The sequence below is a fragment of the Lynx rufus genome, unplaced genomic scaffold (genome assembly GCF_022079265.1).
Source record: "Lynx rufus isolate CCGP_SWC_20201006 ecotype Redwood Valley unplaced genomic scaffold, mLynRuf1.p SCAF_18, whole genome shotgun sequence".
In the NCBI taxonomy this organism is placed as follows: Eukaryota; Metazoa; Chordata; class Mammalia; order Carnivora; family Felidae; genus Lynx; species Lynx rufus.
Genome location: NW_025814832.1, coordinates 1,815,813 through 1,840,108, shown reverse-complemented (window position 1 = coordinate 1,840,108; position 24,296 = coordinate 1,815,813). Strand labels below are relative to the sequence as shown.

At 57.5% G+C, this 24,296-nt stretch overlaps 2 protein-coding genes across 5 annotated transcripts in view; one reads left to right on the top strand and one right to left on the bottom strand.

The window, feature by feature from the left end:
* Nucleotides 1-1,224: 1,224 nt before the first annotated feature.
* Nucleotides 1,225-5,164, top strand: HIC1 (HIC ZBTB transcriptional repressor 1). 2 transcript variants are annotated; one of them, XM_047080536.1, is made up of 2 exons: nt 1,225-1,361; nt 2,836-5,164. In XM_047080536.1, the coding sequence occupies exon 2, from the start codon at nt 2,856-2,858 to the stop codon at nt 4,995-4,997; it is 2,142 nt and encodes a 713-aa protein (XP_046936492.1). In that variant the 5' UTR covers nt 1,225-1,361; nt 2,836-2,855; the 3' UTR covers nt 4,998-5,164. The 2 variants fall into 2 exon arrangements, with proteins under 2 accessions (XP_046936492.1, XP_046936491.1); XM_047080535.1 differs by lacking the exon at nt 1,225-1,361 and adding an exon at nt 2,389-2,478.
* An 825-nt stretch (nt 5,165-5,989) lies between these two features.
* SMG6 (SMG6 nonsense mediated mRNA decay factor) overlaps nt 5,990-24,296 on the bottom strand; it is a 229,102-nt gene continuing 210,795 nt past the window's right edge. For all 3 annotated transcript variants that reach the window (XM_047080613.1, XM_047080612.1, XM_047080616.1), the window contains 4 exons: nt 14,591-14,744; nt 11,430-11,641; nt 11,040-11,121; nt 5,990-7,828 (listed from right to left, as the gene is read on the bottom strand). In XM_047080613.1, coding sequence (XP_046936569.1) covers nt 7,698-7,828; nt 11,040-11,121; nt 11,430-11,641; nt 14,591-14,744 — 579 coding nt within the window. In that variant the 3' untranslated portion in view covers nt 5,990-7,697. The remainder of the gene's footprint in view (nt 7,829-11,039; nt 11,122-11,429; nt 11,642-14,590; nt 14,745-24,296) is intronic.

Below are 24,296 nucleotides of genomic sequence, written 5' to 3'. Positions count from 1 at the left end.
GGCCTTAGAGAGACGCGATCTGGGCGAACCTCATCGGTTACTATGGTAACTCTGCGTCCCAGCCTCTCGCTCGCGACAGCTGAGAGAGGCGCAGCCAATCAGAAGCTGCAGGCGTTCTCCGGGACCCACTACCCACCCCCCCACCCCCCACGTGTGGGCAGGGGTCAGAAGGTGCGGGGAGGAGGCGTAGCAGGGGCCGTGGAGACCTGGCACTCACTTACAGGCCCGGTGCGGCGGCGGGGCCACGCGGGGCCACTTCCGGAGTAGCCGTGCGAGTGCCCACGCGCCAGTGCGGGATCTCTTCCCTCCCAGAAGGGGCATCACCTCAAGAACCGGGCCTTCTCGGTGGGGTGCAGAACTTTGCCCGGGGATCCCCGGTTGCCGGCCCTACTGTCACGTTTGGGGTTAGTGTGTTGGAGACAAGTGCAAGCAGGTCCCTCAAAATGGCTCACACGGGGAATCTAGGGGCTGGGGTCGATTCTGCGGGACCACCAAGAGGCGCTGTCCAGCTATTCCCAGTCGGATATCCTGGGGTCTCTCCAGAAACCTACAAGTTCAGGGGGGACTGATTAGCTCTGCCCGGGCTCGTGGAGGGCCCTATGTGACGGCCTCCTGAGTATCCCAGAGAGCCAGGACTTGAACTTAAGAAGGGGGCTGGTGTGTGTTTGTGCCAACATGCGTGCCCGCAGGTGTCAGTGCCTGGAGAGGGTCTGGGTGCAAATAGGTTTATTCTGTCTGTGTGTACCTAACTCATGTGGCTGAGTGAAGGTGGGTGTGTTGGGGGGTGGGGTGGGTATAAATGGACAGTCCCATCCAGGAATGTGTCAGGAGAACCTCCGAAGATCTTGTCTACCTTCTTTTGTCTTAGGACTTCTATAACCGCGCCCTCCCCCCCCCATCTACTGTCACCAGTGTCCCCTCCATGTGGGCAGGACTTCTCCAAGCCGAGGCAATGTACATGGGAGCGTTTAGCTCAAAACCCCAGAGTTTGTGGGGGCTCTAAGTTCTGGAGCCTGGGTTCTCACGTGGGCACATATGGGGGGTGAACCTGCGAGTAGACCTCATTCCCCGGTACAGCTTCGCAACCCAGGTGCACGGGAGGGAGGTGGCGGCTGTGTCGTGCAGAGCCTCGCACGGCCGCGAGGTGGCGCCATAGCTGCAGCAGCGCGAGCTGGCCCGGGCCGCTCCAGATAAGAGTGTGCGGAAAGCGCGGCGGGGCTGAGACGCTACCAGGACGCGGGGAGGACGGACCATCAGGACAGACCGACCGGGGGCCCGGCGGGCGGAGGGCAGCGCAGCGCAGCCACGTCCCCCCTGGATCCGCCGGCAGCCGGGCCCGGGGCTTCCGACATGCCCCCCAGGTGGGTCCTCAGACTCGGGACCGGGAGGGACAGGGGACCCGGACAGCCCGGTCCTCACGCGCTGGCCGCCTCGGGCGCATCCTCCGGCGCGGGCGCCCCAACGCGGCTGGCGTTCAGGACTCCGGGTGTCGCCCTTAGAGGACTCAGGACCGCCGGGCTGCTGCTCTGCGCCGGGTTCACGGCGGGGTCAGCGGCCCGGGCCCGACTCTGCCCGCACATGGGCTGGAGAGGCGAAGGGAAGGGAAGGGGAGCTGGCGGGCGGGGCTGGCAGGGGCGCTGCCCTGGCACAGCTCGGCGCCTGGCAGCGGGGCGGGTGGGGCGCCGGCTAGGAGCTGCCACCGCCACGGGGAGGGAAGCCGGGTCGGGCAGCGGCCGCAGGTAACGGGCCGCGAGGCCCTGCGGGCCAGGCGGGGAACAGGGTGGGCAGACGAACGAGCGGGCAGGGGAGTTCAGGGCTCGGCCCAGGCCCCAGGGCCGCCTGGCTGCCGAAATTGGGGGCCGAGAGGAAAAGCTGAGAGTCGAGGGACTGGGGCTGGCGCGCTTCTCCCGGCCTGTCTGAAGTTAGGAAACTTTTCCCCAAGTTTGGGGCGGCGGAGTTCCCGCGGAGAAGGGGCCGAAGGGAGCTGGGGAGGGAGGCGCGGGCCCGCGAATGCAGAGCTGAGGCCGAGGCCGGGGCCGGGACGCGGGTGGGGCGCAGGCCGGGGTCAGGGCCGCAGCCGGCTGTGCGCCGTGCCCGCCCGGGGCGCTGCCCCCTCCCTCCCCTGGGAGCTGCGTGGCTCCCCCCTCCCCCCCACCTGCTTCCTGCCTCAGCCTCCTGCCCCGATATAACGCCCTCCCCGCGCCGGGGCCGGCCTTCGTGCTCTGCCCGCCACGGCAGCCTCTGCCTCCGCTCCCCGCGCCGCGGCCGCGCCCCGGCCCCAACTGAGGGCCTGACAGCCCCCAGGCAGGGCGGCGCCACGGCGGGCACCGCGCTCCCCTCCACTGGATCACTTCCCCCAGCTGGGGCAACTTCTCCCGAGGCGGGAGGCGCTTTTTACTCGGCTCCCTAATATCCCAGTTGGGCAAACTTCTCGGCCCTGAATGACTTTTCCTGAAGCGGACATTTTCCTCAAATCGGGTAACTGTCTCCGAAGGGGTCACTTCCCCCAAACAGTTTTCTCCTCGGAAGTCCCCAGGACCCAGCCCCTGGGCCCGGTGGCCTCCGGGCCTGGGCGTGCAGGCCAGTCTGGCCCCCTCTCCACCAGCCACTCTCCTACGCCTTCTTCTGGTCCAGGCCACCGGCCCAGGCTTCCACACTAGGAGGCCGCGGATCCTCTGCTAGTGCCCAGGCCGCGGTGCTCGATGCCCCTGCCTAGCTGAGGGGAAGGGGAAGGGGAAGTTGGTGGGGGGTGGGGGGTGGGGGAGAAGTGCCCAGCTGGATACAGGCAGCGGGGGCTCCGTGAGGCTCTGACCCGGCTGCTGTGTGTCCCTGCAGGAGAGTGTGCTGGGCAGACGATGCTGGACACGATGGAGGCGCCGGGCCACTCGAGGCAGCTGCTGCTGCAGCTCAACAACCAGCGCACCAAGGGCTTCTTGTGCGATGTGATCATCGTGGTGCAGAACGCCCTCTTCCGCGCGCACAAGAACGTGCTGGCGGCCAGCAGCGCCTACCTCAAGTCCCTGGTGGTGCATGACAACCTGCTCAACCTGGACCATGACATGGTGAGCCCGGCGGTGTTCCGTCTGGTGCTGGACTTCATCTACACCGGCCGCCTGGCTGATGGCGCAGAGGCAGCGGCGGCAGCGGCCGTGGCCCCGGGGGCTGAGCCGAGCCTGGGCGCCGTGCTGGCCGCCGCCAGCTACCTGCAGATCCCCGACCTCGTGGCGTTGTGCAAAAAGCGCCTCAAGCGCCACGGCAAGTACTGCCACCTGCGGGGCGGCGGGGGCGGCGGCGGCGGTTATGCACCCTACGGGAGGCCGGGCCGTGGCCTTCGGGCCGCCACGCCCGTCATCCAGGCCTGCTACTCGTCCCCAGCCGGGCCTCCGCCGCCACCCGCCGCCGAGCCGTCTTCGGGCCCCGAGGCCGCAGTGAACACGCACTGCGCAGAGCTGTACGCCTCGGGCCCCGGCCCGGCCTCGGCGCTCTGCGCTCCGGAGCGCCGCTGCTCCCCGCTCTGCGGCCTGGACCTGTCCAAGAAAAGCCCGCCGGGCTCCGCGCCTCCAGAGCGGCCGCCGGGCGAGCGCGAACTGCCCCCGCGCCCAGACAGTCCTCCCAGCGCCGGCCCCGCAGCCTACAAAGAGCCACCGCTCGCCCTGCCACCGCTGCCGCCGCTGCCCTTCCAGAAGCTGGAGGAGGCTGTACCGCCTCCGGACCCGTTCCGTGGCGGCGGCGGCAGCCCGGGACCCGAGCCCCCGGGCCGCCCCGACGGACCCAGCCTTCTCTATCGCTGGATGAAGCACGAGCCAGGCCTGGGCAGCTACGGCGACGAGCTGGGCCGGGAGCGCGGCTCCCCCAGCGAGCGCTGCGAGGAGCGCGGCGGGGACCCGGCCGCTTCGCCCGGGGTACCCCCACTGGGCCTGGCGCCGCCGCGCTACCAGGGCAGCTTGGACGGGCCAGGCGCGGGCGGCGACGGCGACGACTACAAGAGCAGCAGCGAGGAGACGGGCAGCAGCGAGGACCCCAGCCCGCCCGGCGGCCACCTCGAGGGCTACCCATGCCCGCACCTGGCCTATGGCGAGCCTGAGAGCTTCGGTGACAACCTGTACGTGTGCATTCCGTGCGGCAAGGGCTTCCCCAGCTCGGAGCAGCTGAATGCGCACGTGGAAGCTCACGTGGAGGAGGAGGAAGCGCTGTACGGCAGGGCCGAGGCGGCTGAGGTAGCGGCGGGGGCCGCCGGCTTGGGGCCCCCTTTTGGAGGCAGTGGGGACAAGGTCGCTGGGGCTCCGGGCGGCCTGGGCGAGCTGCTGCGGCCTTACCGCTGCGCGTCGTGCGACAAGAGCTACAAGGACCCGGCCACGCTGCGACAGCACGAGAAGACGCACTGGCTGACCCGGCCCTATCCGTGCACTATCTGCGGGAAGAAGTTCACGCAGCGCGGGACCATGACGCGCCACATGCGCAGCCACCTGGGCCTCAAACCCTTCGCGTGCGACGCGTGCGGCATGCGCTTCACGCGCCAGTACCGCCTGACAGAGCACATGCGCATCCACTCGGGCGAGAAGCCCTACGAGTGCCAGGTGTGCGGCGGCAAGTTCGCACAGCAACGCAACCTCATCAGCCACATGAAAATGCACGCCGTGGGTGGCGCGGCAGGCGCAGCCGGGGCGCTGGCGGGTCTGGGGGGGCTACCCGGCGTCCCCGGCCCCGACGGCAAGGGCAAGCTCGACTTTCCCGAGGGCGTCTTTGCTGTGGCCCGCCTCACGGCCGAACAGCTGAGCCTGAAGCAGCAGGACAAGGCAGCCGCGGCCGAGCTGCTGGCGCAGACCACGCACTTCCTGCACGACCCCAAGGTGGCGCTGGAGAGCCTCTACCCGCTGGCTAAGTTCACCGCGGAGCTGGGCCTCAGCCCCGACAAGGCGGCCGAGGTGCTGAGCCAGGGAGCGCACCTGGCCGCCGGACCCGACGGCCGGACCATCGACCGTTTTTCCCCGACCTAGAGCGCCTCATGCCGGCCCGACTTGCCGCCGCCGCGTGGCCCCGGCCCGTGGCCCCAGGGAGCGGCGGCGGCAGCCGCGAGCAGGCACACCGCGCCGGACAACTGTAGTAGCAGCGGCAGCGTCGCCGCGGTGGCGGCGGCCCCACCTGGCCTCACTGCTTTGTGCCTTAGCCCGGGGGTTGGGGTGGGGGGTGAAACCCCGGGACGGGGGTGGGATGGGGGAAGGGAGATTTATATTTTTGATATCAGCTTTGACCAAAGGAGACCCCCGGCCCTTCTCCGCCTCTTCCTGTGGTTCGTTGGCCCCCTCCCCTGGCTCCGCGCTGCTCTTGGAGGGAGGGGTGTCACTGATGGGGCGCTCCCAGCCCTACCTCCGGCCCTTGCGACCACACCCATTCTCACTGTGAATCTCCCTGCTGGGGTCGGAGCGTCGGGCAGAGTTGGGGAGTGGGGAGGGGACTGAGCCGGCCGGAGGGCCCCCCCTCCGCCCCCCCGCTCCCGCCCGCCCCGGGACTGATAATGTGAAGTTCCTCATTTTGCACAAGTGGCACTAGCCCCAGGGCCAACCCTTCCCTCCCTCTGGAGTCCGAGGGCTGAGACAGCCCTGGCCTACCGGTCTCCCACTCCCGCGGTGTCCTCCGCCCTCCCCTGGGGCCCCGGACCATATTTATTGCATGCGCCCCGGGCGGCCCCCCACCTCGAGCCCAGGCTGGGCTGGGCTGGAACGTGGTCTCTTTAGCTCCCTCCTCCCCAGTTTGTATATTTCCTACCTTGTACACAGGCTCTTCCAGAGCCGCTTCCATTTTCTATACTCGAACCAAACAGCAATAAAGCAGTAACCAAGGACCCTGGACCCCGCTCCTCTCTTCTGCCCTGCACAAGGACCTGGGTGGGTGGAGGGGCCAGACACACCCTCTCATACAGGTGCAGAGAGAAACTTGCGCCTTCTTCCCTCCCCGATCCCAGAGACAGATGGGCAAGAGGTCAGGCATGTTCATAACTAAAAATTTATTAAGGGAAACAAAACCAGTGCTGCAAATGGGGCAGAAAGGAGAGACAGGTCTCCCACCCACCCAGTCATTGGCCTTCATCCAGGGGAGAGGATCTCAAAGGAGAGGCCGGGACCCTGTACCCCAAAGAGTCCGTCTTCTGAGGCTCTGGGGCACTCATCCCCCTGAACCACTGGTGGCTCTCCTGCACAGTACCCCCTTATTCAGGTATAATCTTGGGGCCTCAGGGAGGGTACAGCTTCATTCCCATCCTCTGGCCAGGCTGTACAGTCCAGACAGGGAGCTTTGGGGGATTCCCCCTCTGGTCCCATCAAAATTTACTCCTGGCTCCTCCTCAAGGCCCTGTCTTCCTCCAAGTTCCTCTCATCCCTGTCCCTGGCTTGGGAGAACCCATTCCCAGTAGGAAGCCTCTCGAGTGAGGCTTTGGACACAGGTGCCAGCTTAAGAGGCAACAAAAACCTCAAAGGCCAAAAGGCCCCTGTGTCAAGTTCTTCTAGGGCAAAGCTAGAAAGGGTGAAAACTCCAGGCTTGGCAATGCCCCTCTCAGGCACTGGCCCATCCTACCCTCAGGCGGTGCTGCAGGAGCCTGGAAGTTTCTCAGAGCGCAGGGGCCTGAGAAAGGTTTGGGCAGGAACACTTTATTAGGGTCCTGCCACAGAGAAGGAAGAGGTATCAGAGGAGGTACCAGAGGAGGAAGATTCAGAGTGGGAACCCCCATGGCAAGGACCTGAGGTGAAGAATTTGAGGGGATCAGGGAGGTGAGAGGCATCACCAGAAAGGGAAGGGGGGCAAGGGGAGGATTCAGGAGAGACAGAGAGCGAGAGAGAGAAAGAGGGAGAGAGAGGGAGAACGGGGGGGGGGGGGGGAGGGACTGAGAAAAGTCTGAAGAAACTTCATGAAATGGGAACTAGAACAAAAGGAAGGCCAATGAGGGAGAGGAGCAGGCAAAGGCCACCCAGGAAGCATGAGCCTGAGACCATATGTCCCCTCCCTCTAGACCCATGACCATCCAAGGGGAAACGAGTGGCAAAGTGTAACGGACTCAGATGGATAAGGACAGGAAGAGCAGCAGGATGGATGTGTGTTTGGGGGTAGGGGGTAGGAAAGGTGGGGCCTAGGGCTGCTGTTTGGGATCTAGTGTCCAGAACCCAACCTGGGTCCCTAGGGGAATCCAGGCCTCCGAGAAGAGACACACACCCTGGGCACTCTCTTCATGGCATGACCAAAGCCTCTTGGGACACATTCAGGACAGGGGTTCTGAAGATTGAAGGGACCCATCATTTCGCCTGCACCTGATGGAAATGCAACCCCTACCCTATCTCCAGCTGAGAAAGTGTCTGAGTCCCTGTGCTGAGAAGGCCTTCCCCCAGCCCTTGAACTAGACAGGGGGAGGGAGAAAGGCTGAGACCATGGGTGGCCTATCTGGCTCACCCACCTGCTGTCACTGCAGCCAGCCACCTCCCTGCTAAATCTTGGCAGCCCAGGAGGGTCCCAGCAGCTTCCGCCCGACCCTCAGGAGGGGCTCTGTGAGGAGCAGCTCCCCCACAGCACGGCCACGGCGTGGGTTGGAAGAGGATGGTTTATTGTCTGGGTGGATTGGTGGCTCAGGCACGTGGGCATCTTCGTTGCTACACTGGGCGCCTGGTGGCCTCTCAGGAATGGTTCCGGGGGGAGACCCCGATGCGGCCCTCTCAGCCCACCTGGGCCCACGTGAGGAAGGCCGGGATGTCCCGCACAGGCACATTCCTCGTCAGTGCCTTCACACGCAGGTTGCGGTCATCCGTCAACAGCACCACCTCCCGCAGTAGCCGGATTGGCTCCTCTGTAGGCAGGAGAGAGCAGAAGGACTTCAATGAGGGCAGGAGGCAGAGGCACAGGCTGCCTCTCCTCTCTCTGGAGGTTGGGGTCGGGGGCGGGGGGATGTGGTCCCGTAGGGGTCAGGGACGGTCATTTCCTGGCCCTTCTGTAAGTCTTTCCCTCACGCAATCGGCTGAGGGTACCCCTCCCCTATCGGCTTAGAGAGGACCATGCTGGGCCAGCGCTGGCCTTGTGCTTCAGACCCCCGCCTCCAGCACAGGGCTGTGTTGCCTCCTGCCTAGAGATCTGCCTGAGCCACTGGCCTCCACAGACCCTTCTCCCAGGATGCTGAACTGAAGGGGTAGAAGGAGTCCCTTTCCTTCTACTCCTTCTGACTGTATGGCTGGTCCTGGACTCACAATTATTACTCTCTTTTTGCACATCCTCTCCCTCCAAGGCTAGCGGGCCAATGCTTTACGTATTAAGAGGTAGAAAGCTCAAGATGGAATCCACAGTGTATCCAGGCTCCCAGATGTGAGAAGAGGGGTTAGTTTAGGGGAGCTCTAAGGAAAGGAGGGCCAGGGTCCCTGGCAGAGCCGCGGCCAAGGTGGCCCTGAACTAGAGTCCAATGATTTCCTCCATTACATGAAAGTAATCCACGTAAATGGTGAGAACCTTGAACAGTAGAGAAGAGGACAAAGGAAAGGAAAAGTCACAGTCATCCATCCAGCTGTCTCCCTTCATGTGTCTCTGTCTTGCTCCTGAGGGCTCGATCTGTGCGTGCTTTCGGATTTCTTTATGCACATGTGAGTACGTATACTTGTTACATAAGCTTTTTTCCTACATTATAATCATACTAGCCATATTTACTTTATTCAAATTTTACATATTTTAAAGCTCTTTCTATATCAGCACAGGCAGCCTTTGTTCTTTTTAGATGACCTCTTAGCAAGATGTCTTCCACTACCTCTCTTCCCCTAATTTCCTAACCTCTTAATGTACTGGGGAGATTCAACCAGGGCCAAGTACCCACACAAGTGACATCCCCACCCCTGGGCAGGCCGCTTGGTGGCAGGCCCACCCCTCAGTCCCAGGCTGGGTATTTCCTGACGGAGGTCCGGCAGACAGTGAGGCACAGGAAATGTCCTGCGGGGCTTGCTGACTGCGGGGGGCTGGCGGGGCTGGGCAATCGCAAATGTCCAGGTCAGACCTGAACGGTTTCAGGCTTGCCAGCTCCAGGCAGGGAGGCTGAGAACTGGCCGTCAGCCTGGGAGGAGTTTGGGGGAAGAGGGAGGGAGAGGCTGAGGACGCTGGTGAGCAGAGGGGAGAGGTGGAAGGAGGAGGGGTGGGGAGCAGAGGGGAGAGGTGGAAGGAGGAGGGGTGGGAGGTGAGGGGCTGCGGTGGGCAGATGGGGAGAGGATGGCCGCCTGAGCAGAGGGGAGGCCTGGAGCTGGAGCTCAACTGCCTGGGCCTGGGCCCTCTGGCGTGGTGGTGCTGGCCTGTGCTAATGTGGGGTTCCCAGCTGGCTGCTCAAGGCAGCCCCACCGCTCCTGCCCTGGGGCTCGGACCAAGAGAGTCCCAGACCTTAGGTCAGTTGACTAAGGCCCTGCGTTGCTGGCAGGGGTCTGCAGGGGTTTCTGTGGATACTTTCAGACATTTTTAACAATAAACATCCTCTGTTTTGACACTGGTAACTTCACTTTGTTAGAAACCAGAGACTGTCATCTTGTCAGGCCCCATCCGCCATAATCCACATGATTTTAAAATTCAACATCGTTTACACATAAACATTTAGTGACGGTTTCTCTGTGAATCTGACAAGTTAATCTGCTAAGAATTCACACTGACAAATGGGGTTTGATTACACTAGCCGTTGCTGATGTAATTCTGATAGGGGCGGTCCCCAGGATGGCAATGGGTTCCTGTAGGCTGTTTAGGGTGAAGTGTGTGTGGGGGGTGGAGAGACTAGTAGGGTGAAAGCCAAAATTTGTCTCTGCTGAGAAAGAAACAGCTCTGAGGCTGGGTGGGGCCGCAGCAGTATCTGAACTACACTTCCCAACAAGGCCTGCAGTCCTGCCTACCTCTCTCTCAGAAGGTGCCCCTCTAGGAAGCTGCCTGGGAGCAGAACACAAGCTCCCCTGTTTGGTTCAGCCAGGACTCCTTTTTATCACTTCACTGCTCCAGGTCTGGCTCTGAGGGCCAGAATGTACAAGCCACATGGCAGGACCCCTCTGAACAGCACCTGTGGGTTCATTCCCAGCCCCTGGTGCAGAGACTCGGGTAGAAGCAGCAGGGGAGAAGACAGTGCCCCGACTAGTCTGGAAGCCAGGGTAGGAAACTGAGCAGGGAAGGGAGATGAGCAAACAACGGCTAAAGGAAAAGGACAGGATGTAGTTACCTATACATAGACAGAGACCAAGTGGTAAGAATGACCAAGTCTGTAGACGACACGGAGCTAGGACATCCTAGGAGGAAACATCAGACCCCTGGAAGCCAGGAGCAGAAAACACCTGAGCCTTGCTGACTCCGAGGGGCCATGCAGGAAAGCATTCTGGGTTGAGAATGAGGTGCTCAAGCCCCTGGAAAAGCATCCCAAGGTGGGTCTTTGGGCCAAAGACAGGACTCCAGTCACCAAAGAGGTCTTGAAAATTGGGCTGAGGGCTCAGTCCTCAAGCTGTCACCTGCCCCCAAAGTGTGATGGCATAGGACACCGAGACAGGAAGAGAAGGCCCACTACTCACTAGGGAAGTACCTCTGTCACCGGCCTGACAGAGGGCAAACATTCAGGGATGAACTGAGAGTGTGAACACGGCCAAGAAAAGGGAGGTGGGCCCCAGGGACCACTGGGGGCTGTCCTCTCAGAGCTGCAGAGGGCTGGGCTCAGGAGACCATGGCCAGAATAAGCTACACTGAATCATAAAGACATTCTTGCTGTCAGAGAACTCACTGAGGACCCAAGAAAGGAAATGGATCCATGCCGAGTGGGAAAGCTCCCTGCCTAGAGCCTTGCTTCCTGGGCTAGGTCCACCCCTAGTTGGCCCAGGGTCCACCGGGGAGTGGGGGAAGCTGTGACAGGGAAGTTGGATTTCCAGAGTCTGGCCTCAGGCTTGCATCAAACCTGACCTCTGATTTATCAAACTTCCCAGGCCAGAGTTGGTGGTGGAGGAACCCTTTCCTAGGGCTGAGGATGGTAGGGCATGGGGGTGGATGATCCTGAGGCAGAGGCAAAGCTGTACCTTTGTTGGTGGGCATGAAGTCCTTAGCCTTGTCTTTGCAGTAGTGGAGGCAGCAGGAGAGGATCAGGTCATCGTTGTTACCCTGGAGGAAGAAAGTGTGAGAAGGGCCATTGGGCAGGAGGGGGCGCCATTCGGAGGCGGCACAGGTATACTTTTTGCCTCTGGGGTTCCTGGGGAGGATCACATCCCGGAGTCCCTCCCATACACGTCAGGCCCTGCTTGGTTGGGTCCAACTGTGCCAAGAGTGATCTAGGGGACACAGAACTGCCCCTCCTGGGCCTCAATGGTGGCTGCCCCCCTCAGCTGCCTAGGCTGCCTGAGCTGCCTGACTTCCCGGAGACCCTGTTCTGAGGTAGACTGTGGGCTCTCCCTTTCTGCCACAGGTCTTACCAGTTGGCCAGTAATGTCCTCGCTGCGGAAGGCGATGGATTCCAGTTCATTGCCACGGCTGGTCAGGGCCCGCAGACAAGAGTCCCGACTCTCAAATCGCCGCTCGAGGAACTCAATGGACTTCCGGGCCTTTTCCTGCACCACACGGGCATAGCCCCCAGCCCGGTGGTCTGTCTCCTGCCCCTTGGCCAGGCCGTCCAGCTCATTGATCACTGATGAGACATAGTTCCACAAGTTTATCAGCTCCCTAGGCTCACTCCCAGCCAGCCCCTTCCCAGACCACAGAATCCATCTTGCCCAAAGGAGTCTTCCAATGATGCTTAGGAGAACTTGGGAGGCAAGAAGTGTCCCAGACTTTACACAGAGTTCTATCTTTCTGTGCCTTCCCCCGGGCCCCGCCCTCCTCCAAGAAGGAACTTACACGGATTTTCTGGAGCTGCTGTATTCAGAAGAAGAAACCTGGCCCCTCCATCACATTCCTTAGTTATAGGATCAAATTGAAAGAGTTTCTCAAGAGAGGCAAGGGTAGCTGCTACAGGACAAGAGGCAGCCCCCTCATCAACCTGGACCCCCAACCACAGAAGTTCACAAGGGGCAGAGTTCTACACACTATCCCTTGGCACAGCGCAAGGCAGGTCACCAAGTGGGAAGCAACAGTCACGGCCTTACTTGCAGGGGCCGTGGTATTCCCTCAAACCATGCCCTTGGCACAGACACTCCGCTGATACTGCACGTGTTTGTGTGTGTGTATGCGTGTGTGTGTGTATGTGTCTGCCTGCCTATGTGTCTGGGACACGGCTTCATTTTCTGGTGAAGATTCTTTCCAAAATTCCAGCCAAAAGCCTGAGGTCAAGTGGGAAATATGCACTCCTTGGGGGCTCCGGGAGAGTTTGGGGTCTGAGGCCTCTCCTCAGTGCAATGATTCATGGCTCGGGGAGTCGGCATGAGCATGCTGTTCCATGGTGAGCCTGGCACTCACTGTCTGGGTATTCAGAGACACTTTCTGGAAAGGGCCCATGTGGGAATGCACACACACACACACACACACACACACACACACACAATGCCCACGCTTTCAGCAACTTGAGGCTGCTACATGTCCACACAATGTATGGTTGAGGCTGGGAAGTGGTGGTGGACGGGTGTATGGTACGGCAAACAGAACATCAAACACGAAAAACTGGTATTCCATCCCAAAATCTCCTTTCCTGCTTCCAAACTAAACAGGCTTCAAAGGGGAAGCTTGTTTGTGCTTCTGCACCAGGCGGGGCTTCTTGATGCTAGGGTCAGGCCTAAGGAGCAGGAGCAGGTTAAAGAGCACAAGAAACAAGCAGGGAAAGCTGTCTGCTTAACCCTTTGTGCTCTGGACACAGGGCGGGAATCCACTGAGGGAGCCTCACTGAACAGGAGTGCTCTTTACAGCTCCTGAGATTCGAGGGCCCTGCCCAGCTGAAGAAGGTTCAAAGAGGTTGGCCCTCACTGCTGTAGTGGCGCTGTCATTTCCCAGCAACAACGGGGGCCATCAATTTATTCTACATGTGTCCCTCTCCTATGGGTTTTCTCATGTATTTGCTCCCTCCCTACCATATCTGGCTTTCCCTACTGAACCACAAGCTCCTCAAGGCCAAGGTCTTGAAGCTCTGCCTTCCGTGAGATCCCTCAGGGACAAGGAGCCTGAGCACACCGTAGGGGCACAGATGGTGCAGGTGACCAAAACCCCTGCTAGCCTCGGATGGTGTCTGAGGCTCCTTCCAAGTCTTAGGGGGGCTCCTGAGATGTCAGCAACCTCTGTCAGTTTATACCCTTTCCTGACCATTAGCAAAACAAATGACCACTTACTCACTTTCTTCCCCCTAAAACTCTCCTGGATAGGAAAGCACGAAGACATGTTATCCTGATAGCCGCCCCACCCCAGGACGCTGTGAGGAAAGAGGGAAAGCTGGAAAAACTTGATGGTCTTGCTGCTCTACTTTTGAAGAACAGAAAGCCTTCCCTTAGGTCTAAAGGCCTGGGTTTTAGAGGTTCTGGCCAGGCCACATGGGGAGGGGGAAGGAAGACAGGGAGGGTGGAGGCGGGACGAGGGCTGCTTCAGTGCCAACATTCTCAGGTGGTGCTAACGTGTTTCCCACAACCCCCCAGGGTTCTATAGCCTCTGCAGGGGCGGATGTTTCCTGCCCTTTGTTTCCACCCTCATCTGGCACTAAGACACTTGGGACTAGGAGGGGAGGCCCAATGGAACATCTTGGCATGGATGTCAGAGGTGGCTTGGCAGGCAGACTGCCAGTCTGGCAGCTTTTCCAGAGGACAAGGATCCCGAACTGGCTCCCAGCAGCTGCTGAGAAGGGGACACTGAAAAGCCAGTCACCTTCCAGGCCCTCTCCCTCCACAGGATGGCCATCAGCTATATGAGCTCTATCAGGGATACCAGGCGCCCAGAGCCCACAGCCCATCCTCAGGCTGACCCACCATAGAGCTCCAAGAACTAAGACAGTGCCTAGACAGTCCCTTGGAGACAGCCCAGCTGGGCTCTTCTGGCCTGAGGGTGGAAGCAAGCTAGCTGGGTCCTGAGATGCTGACCCTGCACCAGCACCAGTGACCAGACAGCGGTAAGGGCCCAAGTGGCAGGAATCCACAGGCATGAGCCAAGGGCTTGCTCTGGAGGGTTTCCATCAGCCTGGCCTTAGGGTGACACCGGCCAGAAGAATGCTACCTCGAACCAACAGAATGATCATGAAAAGCTACAAGACAATCAGACCAAAGGCATCTAACCACTTCAAAATCCTCCCAGCCTCCCTGCCAGACCACCCAGCAGCACTGCCGTTATCTGCCAGGGCTGAGTGTTTACCAATAACGGGAACCAGCTTTGCTGTTTTACTGCAAGCTTTATAAGGATAAAAACAAGGGCTGGGCTCATGCAGCCTCTGGTTGCTGGGACACAGGAGTCCATTTGCTCAAGCAGTTTAAGCCATGGATCAGCCATAATAATTTGAACCGCTCTGATTATTAAACAATTTTCCTTGCCCCACGCACACCCTACTTCCCTGCAAATCCTGTCATACGCATGCCGCGGGGCTCCCTTGCCTGTGTAGCCCCCCGGGCCGTGGGGCATGTGTGTAGAGGGGCCTGCTGCGCACGTGCAGGGTTGCTCAGGCCTGACTCACCGATGAGGGGCACCACCAGGATGTACTTCCTGCTCTCCAGCAGCCGTGCCAGACTGGCCAGGTGGTCAATGAAGCCGTTGGTGTCTGGTACAAGGAACAAGGGTCTGATCTCGAGCTCCATCTGCCTCATCTGACTCTGGTCCTCCAGGACAGCCTACAGGGACACAGAACGGTGAGTGAGCCAGAGTGAGTAGGCAAGTGGGTGGACGAGCCAGGGCCCTGACTACACAGTGTGTCAGCATCCTGCCTCCTGAAACTCTCCCCGCTCCAGAGGGACAGCCAGTCCCTGTCAGGCCTGAGGGACGGGCCCAAGGACTGGGCAAAGTACTGCAATAACAATCAACACAGACTAGATGGCCTGAGGAACAGCGTGTGACTAAAACCCTGCCTCGGCCAGAGAAAGCCCCGATGGTATTAAAAGTTACAGGTTTCTGAAAGACAGACCCTGGGCTAAAAATCACCAAGGGGGAGTCAGCTTCCCTGGATAGGAAAGTGGTTTCACACACATTACCTAGGCAGCATATAGAGGGGTACTGCTCAGCGCGAACACTTTATATAGAGTGCATTTGTTATTTCAGTTTACTTCACTGGATGGCCAGAAAACAAAGGTTACGCTCAAAGGCAATATAAAAACAGTGATGCTGACAACGAATTATTAATGCCCACAGCAGCAGGAGTCCATACGGTGTGATGGATTTGGACCCAACTCACATGCTCACAGAGAGCAACACCCAGGCTGATGAGATCAGCCGCCCTCCGCCCAGCAGCAGTGTTTCCTCAACATCAGTCCTGTGTTCTACCTGTGCTCCTTTGCCGCTGCTCTGCACAACCTGTATGATTATTTACTTGGTGTTTTTTCATGAAACTGACTTTAAGGCAACTATTTTTGGCTTAGCCTCTTCTTAAGCTTACTAGTGCAAGCTATACTTGCACAATAAAAAGCCAAAGCATCTCCTGTGCGCCGCTAAAAAACCAACTCACTCAGCACCAGTGGTCTGGGCACCACCCCTCGAAGACCACATGGCCTGGAGGCTTGTCTGTCTGATGGACGTTCACATCTTTCAGGGACGCTCCACGCACATCTGTGAAAGCCCGACTTTCTCAAGTCTGACACAGCCCCGAGTGGCAGCGGCCCTCTGAGATAGGCCCTGGGTCTGTCACTACAGAACATGGTCACTATTGTGCTGCTTCCTCTTGTGGGGACCATGGCCAAGAAGCAAAATGATTTGCTGGCATCTGCCCAGACGGTGTGCTCCCTGGGTGCACAGCAGGAGGGCACCGACACAAATCTGGCAGGGACCAGGCCAGCAGGTCCCAGCCCTGTCCCGCCCTCTCCTGATCTTCTGCCACACACCAACCAGCAAGGACACAGACACAGGCTCAGAGCAGGGGGACTGGTGTGCGTGCCAACCGAGACGGGTCCCACAGTGCTGGCCCCGGCCGCTAACAGTCAGGGAGGAAGGCGCTCAGGTTTCACTGGCAACGACAGTAAAACTGAAAGGGCATGCCTCTGAATGCTGGGGGTGGCTTCTCTGTGACCTACTGGGGACCTCTTCCTATGAGTAAGTCGTTGCTGCCACTGCCACCACAGCTGGTGGAAGGCACAGGCCACAGGCCACAGGCAGGCATGAGAAACGCAGCTGAGAGGCCCAGTCTGACGAAGTCATCCTGCTGCTGTCGCCTCAGCAGGGGAAAGCACCCCCGCTGCCGGCCATCTTCTCAGGGGATTCGGGTGGCAGTCCCTCCCTGTGGGGTGACCAATTGCACGATGATACCCAGTCCACTAAACTCCCCTTGTGGCATTTTTTAAAAAATTTATTTTTTCTTCATATCGAATTAACATAGGCCACTATTTAGCGGCTCGGGTGTTCTGTAAGAACAGGCACTCTAATGGGGGCGCCTGGGTGGTTCAGTTGGTTGGGTATTCTACTTCGGCTCAGGTCATGATCTCGCAGTTTGTGAGTTTGAGGCCCACATCGGGCTCTGTGCTGACAGCTCAGACCCTGGGGCCTGCTTCGGATTCTGTGTCTCCCTCTCTGCCCCTTCCCCGCTTGTGCTCTCTCAAAACTGAATAAATGTTAAAAAAAAAAAAAAATTAAAGAAAGAAGAAGAACAGGGGCTCTACTCTTCCTCCTCATGGGGAGCGGCGGCATTCCAGCTGTTCATTTCCCCAGATCTTGCTGTTCTCTATCCAGCTTTTCCACTGCCAGGAACATTCTTCCTGGTATCACAAGCCCCCAAATTTCTGTGTTTCTGGGGGAGAAGGAACAGAACAGAGATCTGGCTGGGAAGAGGACAGGGGCTCAGGGACCTGAGCACTAGATCTCTGCCACCGCCCCACCGAGACTCTTCACATCTTAGTTTTCCTGCCTGCAGAAATGATAGGCCAGCTCTGCTCTGACTCTAAAGAAGAGGACCTGGCTGCCATTCCTCACCCTGAGTGAACAATAATGAGCTCCTGAGACCCTGAACCATCCCACCTTTAGAAAGCTGGCCTTTTTAAGCCAGGTGACCAAGGGAGGCCGAGGGCTAACAGCCTGCTTGTGTGTTCTGATGACAGGACGGAAGAAACACCTAGGAGCAGGGTACAGGGAAGCTCTAACTGTCTGAGTTCTCAGACCTCTGGCTCAGGGCCAGAAAGGTGAACAAAGGCCGTGCGGGCTCTCAGGGAGGTGGCAACCTTGTTGGTTCCCCAGGGGTGGGGTGGGGTCAAGCTGTATGAGGGTGGTTGGAGCTGTGCTGCCATCATCCGGTCCCAGGGACGCCCGCAGACAACTTCCCTTAACCTGGCTCTGCCTAGTGAGTCACCACACAACTGCTTCCTGTTCCCCACATGCCCTCACGGAGTCTCAGGAGGTTAAATGAAGCTGCTCCCCCTTCTCCTGGGGTACCTGTGGGCCTCTGGGGGGTGTCATACCTGGGTCATGAGACTGGCCCAGTACCTTTCAAAAGAATGGCAGACGGAAGAGGGACCGGGAGTCTGCAGGCCCTCTTCTGCGGGTGTCTGTGTTTCCGGCCCTCTCTGAGTGGTGCTGTGTGTGTGTGTGTATGTGTGTGTGTGTTTAGCATTTGCCCTCCTAACTTTTCCAGATTTTACCCGTCAGATTCCTGGCAGCTGTGCACGGCGCCTGTGCCGGCCGTCACGTCCCATTCCGATCTCTGGGTCGCACGGTGAGAGAAGGACACAGGATGCGCAGGGAGTGAAAAAGTGATGTCGGTGGGGAGAGTGCCAAGTCCCCACTCATAGCCATGGGACGCTTGGGGAGACGGGGGAAGCAAGCTGCTGTGGAGTTCAGAGGCCGGTAGTGAGATTTATTTTTGTTTGTATGAGTAAAAAGCTGCAGAAGCCTCTGGTGGGGGTGAGGGGGGGGCTCAACTGGAATGCTGTGATTCAGACAGACTGGCCCTGGCCTGGAGTCAAGTGTGCTGACCCGGAAGGAGAGGTCCACAGGAACCCTTCTCGTTGCAGCTAAGGTTGGGCCACGATGGTCCTTGGATAATGAACTGGGAACCCAAGGAAAGCACGGACACTTTGAATCACACCAGTGGTAGTAGGAACCGAGTTGTCATCAAGTGTGGAAGGAAAAAAAGAACTCAATTCTGTTTCTGGAGGGTGCTAAGTACCCAACTTTCTCTGAGGTATGAGAGCATCCTTGAGCAAGGCAGTGGGGAACTGGGAAAGAGATAATCCACAGTAACATCTAATGAGGAAGCTAACAGGCTTGGGAGAAGGGCTCTTTATAGGTTAAGTTCCTTCTAGACTGTGGGGATGTTTTGGGGATGCTGACCCACTGAAAATTGGGACACTGAGAATTACAAATAAAAGGTATTGCAATTAGCTCACACAGGAGCTGTGGAACTTGAAGAACCCAAGTCACGAAGCAGAGCCACATTGAGAGAAGGCCCTCTTAAGTCTTCCTTCCGCTTAGGACTCCACAGGGAGTGTGGCTGCTCCTGTCCCTCTACTGGGTGATGGAATCATTTATCCCTGGGCCTCTGTGGCCAGAGCAATGTCTTCACCAGAAACAAGAAGTTCTGTGCCACAGCAAATTTCTGTGCTCATTTTGTATGTGAAAGTATCTAGGAAAATGCCTGATACATGAATTAATAACCTCACAAGTGTCAGTTTCCCTTCCTCCTGACCAGCTCCATTTTTCACCTCTTAGATTATCCAGGAGGGTAACTATCTGGGGAGGGGAGAGAGACAGGGTTGTTAACTTCTGTGATAAGATGATAAGACTCATGGTACTCTTATTGTCTTTTTTTTCTTTAATGACATAGAAAGCTTTTTTAAAAATGAAAAATGGAAAAATGGAAATGAAATAAAAAATAGGAATAGTTGGTGAGATAACCACTGACAGTGCAGGCAGGCAGTTCCTTCTCGAGCCACAGAAACCAAAGGGAGCAGATATTGCATTTGCTATCGAAAGAGAGCAGGCAGCACCAGGGGCTGGTAAACCCCTGGCATGACAAACATCGTCATGTAGGGTGGGTGCTCATGGGGAAGTCTCCGTTTAGGATCCCTTCTCTGGATGTTCAGTCAGTGCCACAGAACTTAACGTGTGCCTGCTTTCTTTTCAAAAGTTACAATCAGAAAAAACAAAAACCAAACAAAAACCAAACAAAAAAACCAAAACAAAAACCAAAAACCACCCAAAAAAGTTATGATCAGGATGAGTTGCTTGCTGCTTCTTATAGTTTTATGAGGACTGATTTCATTTTCAAACTAGACTGTAAAGAGCTCAAAGAGAATGGTTTTCTTTTCCTATAGTTTCTTCAACAATACCTCGCTCGCTTGATGAGCTCAATCACAGAATCTCAGAGCTGGAGGGCATCTTATGGCTAATCCGACTTGAATTTTACCCGATAACTCCCGTTCGGAGAATGCCCAGGAGGTGTGCCTTTTCCTGACGGAGAGGGAGTGGCAGGGTGAGCATGACACCTCTGGGCTTGCTCCAAGCAGTACTAGCCTAAGGGTGCTGCTCCAGTCAACAGCCCATGGGTTCATTCTGTAGGAGGTCGGGACCTTGTGGACGCTGCAGGAGCCAGGGAGGCGAGAGTGGCTGCAGCAAACTGGAGACCCAGCGCCACGGCTTGTGGAGAAGCTGGAGCGGGCTCTGGAATGGCTCGAGTAGGGTGGGTGGCTGCCCGGCTCTGCAGGCTGATGTGCTTTCCTGCCTTGGCGTGAACGTGCCCCTGGCCTGGTAGTGCAGTGGCTCCCACCCTGCCTCCGACAGCTAGGAGCCAGGGCTGAGTGTCTGCCTTCCGCTAGCTTCCATACAGGTGTGGGGGGCTCTGTGTGTGCCCCATTGTTCCACAGCACCACCCTCCCCCAGCTGGGTGGCAGTGTGAATGGGCCGCAGCTATATTTAGAGTGAAACTCCTGGGGCCACCACAAAGGAGTGACTGCATCTTCAGGAGGGTGGGTGGGCGGGAAGGGGACAGGGGAGCCAAGCTATTTTCAGAACACATGTCATTGCTGGCTACAGAGCAAGACTGTGGCCATAATGCCGAGGGAAACAATAGCTGTGGCCAGAGGAAGAGCCTGTTATGTTTCAGGTGGGATGTTTGCAACTGCTCAGGAAACCCGACCCCGCCCGACAGCAGCACAAATCACAGCAAAGCCTCGTGGAAGCAGAGAGGGGCGGGGGGGGGGGGGGGGGGGGGGGGAGGGATTCACAGGGCCAGGATGAGGTGCCAAGAGGCCACGCCTCATGCCTAGAGGCGGATTTTCAGTGACTGCTTAGCCCTAGGGGCCTGATTAGGACTGAAACACCTCAGACCAACTGCCCAGACAAACCATGTACCTGGCACTCTGGTCTCCAGACACCTCCCAAGAATGGCAACGGGAATGAAAAGGACTCGGTCAGAAAGCATCTAGGTGGGCAGAACCGACCTAATGTGAAGAGGTGTCTCAGGCAACAGGCAAAGCCTGGGGTGAGCCGGAGAGCGTGGCCTCAAAGTCCCAGGTGGGCGGTCTTGGCCCCTCAGTATTCAGGGACTTGCCTGGGTGCCGTGGCTCCAGCTGCACAGGCCCAGAGAGCTGCCCACACCCCTTTTCTGACCTCCAGTCGGCCCCACTCACCAGCCTCTGTGCAAGGCCGGAAGCGGGGAGGGACAGGCTGCGGAGGGAGGCTAGGCCTCACCTCCCCCATCCCACAGATGAGCTTGGGCCCAGGGGTCTAGGTGGGAGAAGGGAAGTGGGGGTGTGGCTACAGCCCCAGATCTCAGTTGGACTTTATAGCCATCATGGGGGCCAGGAGGATTTTTTCAACTCCATCTTCATATCCCCTTCCCCAAACATGTGTGGTTCCTGTTTTGCTGCATCTGTAAAAGGCGCCGGGAGCTGGGGACTTGCCTTACACCTCTCGGTTAACACCCCTGGAGACTGATGGAGTTCAGAGCAGTGTAATTTACAGCCCATCTCTCCAATCTTAATTCACCCGATGCTCCTCTCTTCCTTATTGTATTAGTGTGACCCAGGTACCTGCCAACAATAATGGCCTCTCCAGCTAGGAGCCTCTCCCCCACTCCCAGGACAATTTATACCTTTTCCTTGGGATTTTCCCCCCTTAAATTAAACAAAAAGAGGAAAAATAAGAAAAGGTTAACATGGGTTTGGAGTGCTGCAGCCCCGTGGTTCTGGGCAGGGAGCCAATGGCCCGAGGGCACACACATGTGTGTGCTCTCCCAGAAGGGCCTTCACCGGCCCTGTTTTACAGCCACCTCGGCACAGACTCCAGGGTTCACGCATATGGCCAGACAGATGTGTCTGGCTTACGTTCAAGGCTGGAAAATGAAGAATTATGGAAGTGAAGGGCCCCGGGCATTAAAAGGGGGGGGGAAGGAAGGGGGGAATTTTTCCTCTGCTGAGAAATCCTCCTGTGGCTGTGAGGCTGGAGGAAGAAGGCTGACAGGAGGCAGGGCCGCCAGCAGTGGTGCATGTGGGGCCTGTTCTTAAAGGGGCCACAGCAACCCAAACCCCAGCTGGCCCATAGCAGGCCTGTGGTGCCCAGGCCCGAGCAGCCTGCTCTGAAGGAGGTGACAGGGGAACAAAGCTCCCAAGCAGGGGCAGCCCCAGGCACCAGACGTCAAGCAAGATTCATACAAGACCTCCGGTTTGCAATGTACTGCCTGTTGCTGGAGAGGCCAAGCTGAGCAAGGCGCTCTTGACGAGGCCATGTCCCCATGGCATGTGCTCCCACAGCATCCTGTACTTCCCTTTGGCCACAGTGCACGCTGACGCCTCAAATCACTGGCTCCTCCATTCACTGTACACCCTGCACCTTCTGGGGCGGGACTTCTTTGGTTCGGTCCTGTGTCCCCCGACCCCTAGCCTAGCAGATGCTCCACTACCACTTACTACACACTGAGATGGAGACATGGTACTTGCTTCTAAGGAGTTCACAGTACAACAGTGGGGGTGGGGTGGGTGGGGAACAAGTCCAGAAATAACTGTAATACGAGACATGATACAAGTTTCAGAAATGAAGCATAAATCAGTGCCACAGGAACACTGAGCAGAGAGGGATGAATTCCTCCTGAGGGGTATCAGGGAAGGCTTCACTGGGGAGATGAAGTTTCATCCGAGGACTGAAGGAAGACTAGAGTTTCAACAGGTAATAGGAAATGTGGAGCAGGAAAAGGGTATTCTGGTCTGAGGGAACAGCATGGACTGAGACCTGAGAGTGGGACAGGGTAGAGCACGTCAGGGGACAGTGAGAGGAGAGGACGGTTAGTGTTGTGGTCCGGGCAGAAGGGCACTAGTGTCTGGACAGGCACTTCACACGCACTGTCATTCTGAGGTAGGTGCTGTTACCGCTTTCATTTCATAGATGAGGAAACAGTTTTAGAGAAGTTAAATAATTTGCCCAATGCCACACAGCTCATAAGGCTCACGGGCGAGAGGAGAAGAGGCTGAGAAAACACTGGGAACAGACAAGAAAACCTTAAATGCCATAGGAAGGAATTAGATTTTACTAGTGAAGCAGAGGCACAGATGATTTCTGAGCAGGGGAGCAGTTCTTTTGGGAAGAGAAGGATGACCACACGTGAGGTGCCCTGGAGGCAGTGAGGATCCTGGTGTGTGGACGGCACGTTCGCAGACTACCGAGTAAACAGCACCCCCTGGAGTTGTGCAATGCGTGGGCTCTGACTGCTCTAATCCAAGTCAGTACATGGCCTAGAGCAACAGCTGTGGCAATGGGAACAGACAGGAGAGAAGGGAATAAATGAGCAGAAGGGGTTAAAAGCCAGTGAGGAATTTAAGAGGATTGTCTAGTTGCTACTGTCTATTAAGTCACCGAACAAATATCTGCTGAGCGCCAACTCTGCACACTGAGACTAAGAAGTGACAGGAAGGAGGAGGCCAAGAAGAGAATGGTGGTGAGGAAGCCTAGGAGGGAGGTGTGGCCAACAGAGGGTTTGCTTGTGCTCGACTGCGGCCGCAGGAAGGGGGCTTCAGGGCCTAAAGCTACAGGGACGTCAAGTATGACGGGGATCGAGACTCGATGAAGACAGGTACTTGGTGACTTCTGACACCACGGTTTCCATAACTGCTGGGTTGAGGGTCAGGACATGGAGGCGGCGAGTATAGACAGAACCTTTGGGAAGACTGACGGTGAGGAAGAAAATAACCACAGGACAGGAAGAAAGACAGCCTGAGGATGAAGCTGCCTTGCAGGCCACAACAGAGGGTTACACACAGACCCCAGAAGGGCTGAAGAGGCAGCCACACTGTGACAGTAACCTGGTAGGAGGTACCCACACTTGATTCCAAGCAGCCAAGGGACACGAATACGTCAAGAGCAACGGATCCCAAATGGTATTCATTCCCCTTCCCGGGGCAGAGTTCTGGTCGGTGTTTAGACAAGTATCAGGCCACAGTGACCACTTACGGAGCACACACCGTGTGCCATTTATTGTGTTACGCGCTTTACACGCACTGGTTCCCGTAGGCCTCACGGCAATTCTAGAAGGCAGGCGCTACTACCACTTACATCTTACAGATGGGGAAACGGGCTCTGAGAAGTTAATGTCCCCGAAGTCACAAAACCAGTAAGTGGTGGAGCCCAGAATGTGATCAGGTCTGCCTGACCACAGAACATTAAGCCCTGTGCCAAAGGCAAGGGGCAGCTGAAGCGAGGACTGGAAACAAGACATTCCTAAAGAGGCCCGATGCTTCCCCATGCTTACGGTCTTTAAAGTCTTTAAAGGGAAGAACACGACTGGCTCTTCTCTGTCTGCCCTGAGCCCCAGATAAGAGGAAGTGAGCTTATACAGTGTAAAAGGACAGACTTGGGAGAGCCATAGAGAAAAACTTGCCGCAAGTGCAGGTATGGGTCCACAGCAGAGCTGATGGTGGAGGAACCGTGTGTGGAGATGAAGTAGTTTCTCTCCAGGACGGTTTAGTGTGTCCTGTCCAGAGGGGCTCAGCCATTACACTGGGAATCCAGATAAGCAGACTGTGGCTATGACATTCTCTTCCCTGAGAAGTGGTGTTCTCAACAGAGCACCTATGACCTCTCCAGGAGTGCCTGGATAAGGTTTAAGGGGACTCTGAAACCCTGAAATTGTGTGGAAGACTGTATATGTGTAGGTGTGTATTCACAGATCATCACTGGAGAAGAAGCTTTCAGCAGATTCTCTGAGAAGAACCTGCTTCTGCCTTGGAGTCCACGAGAAGGGAGACTCCAGGCACCAAAAG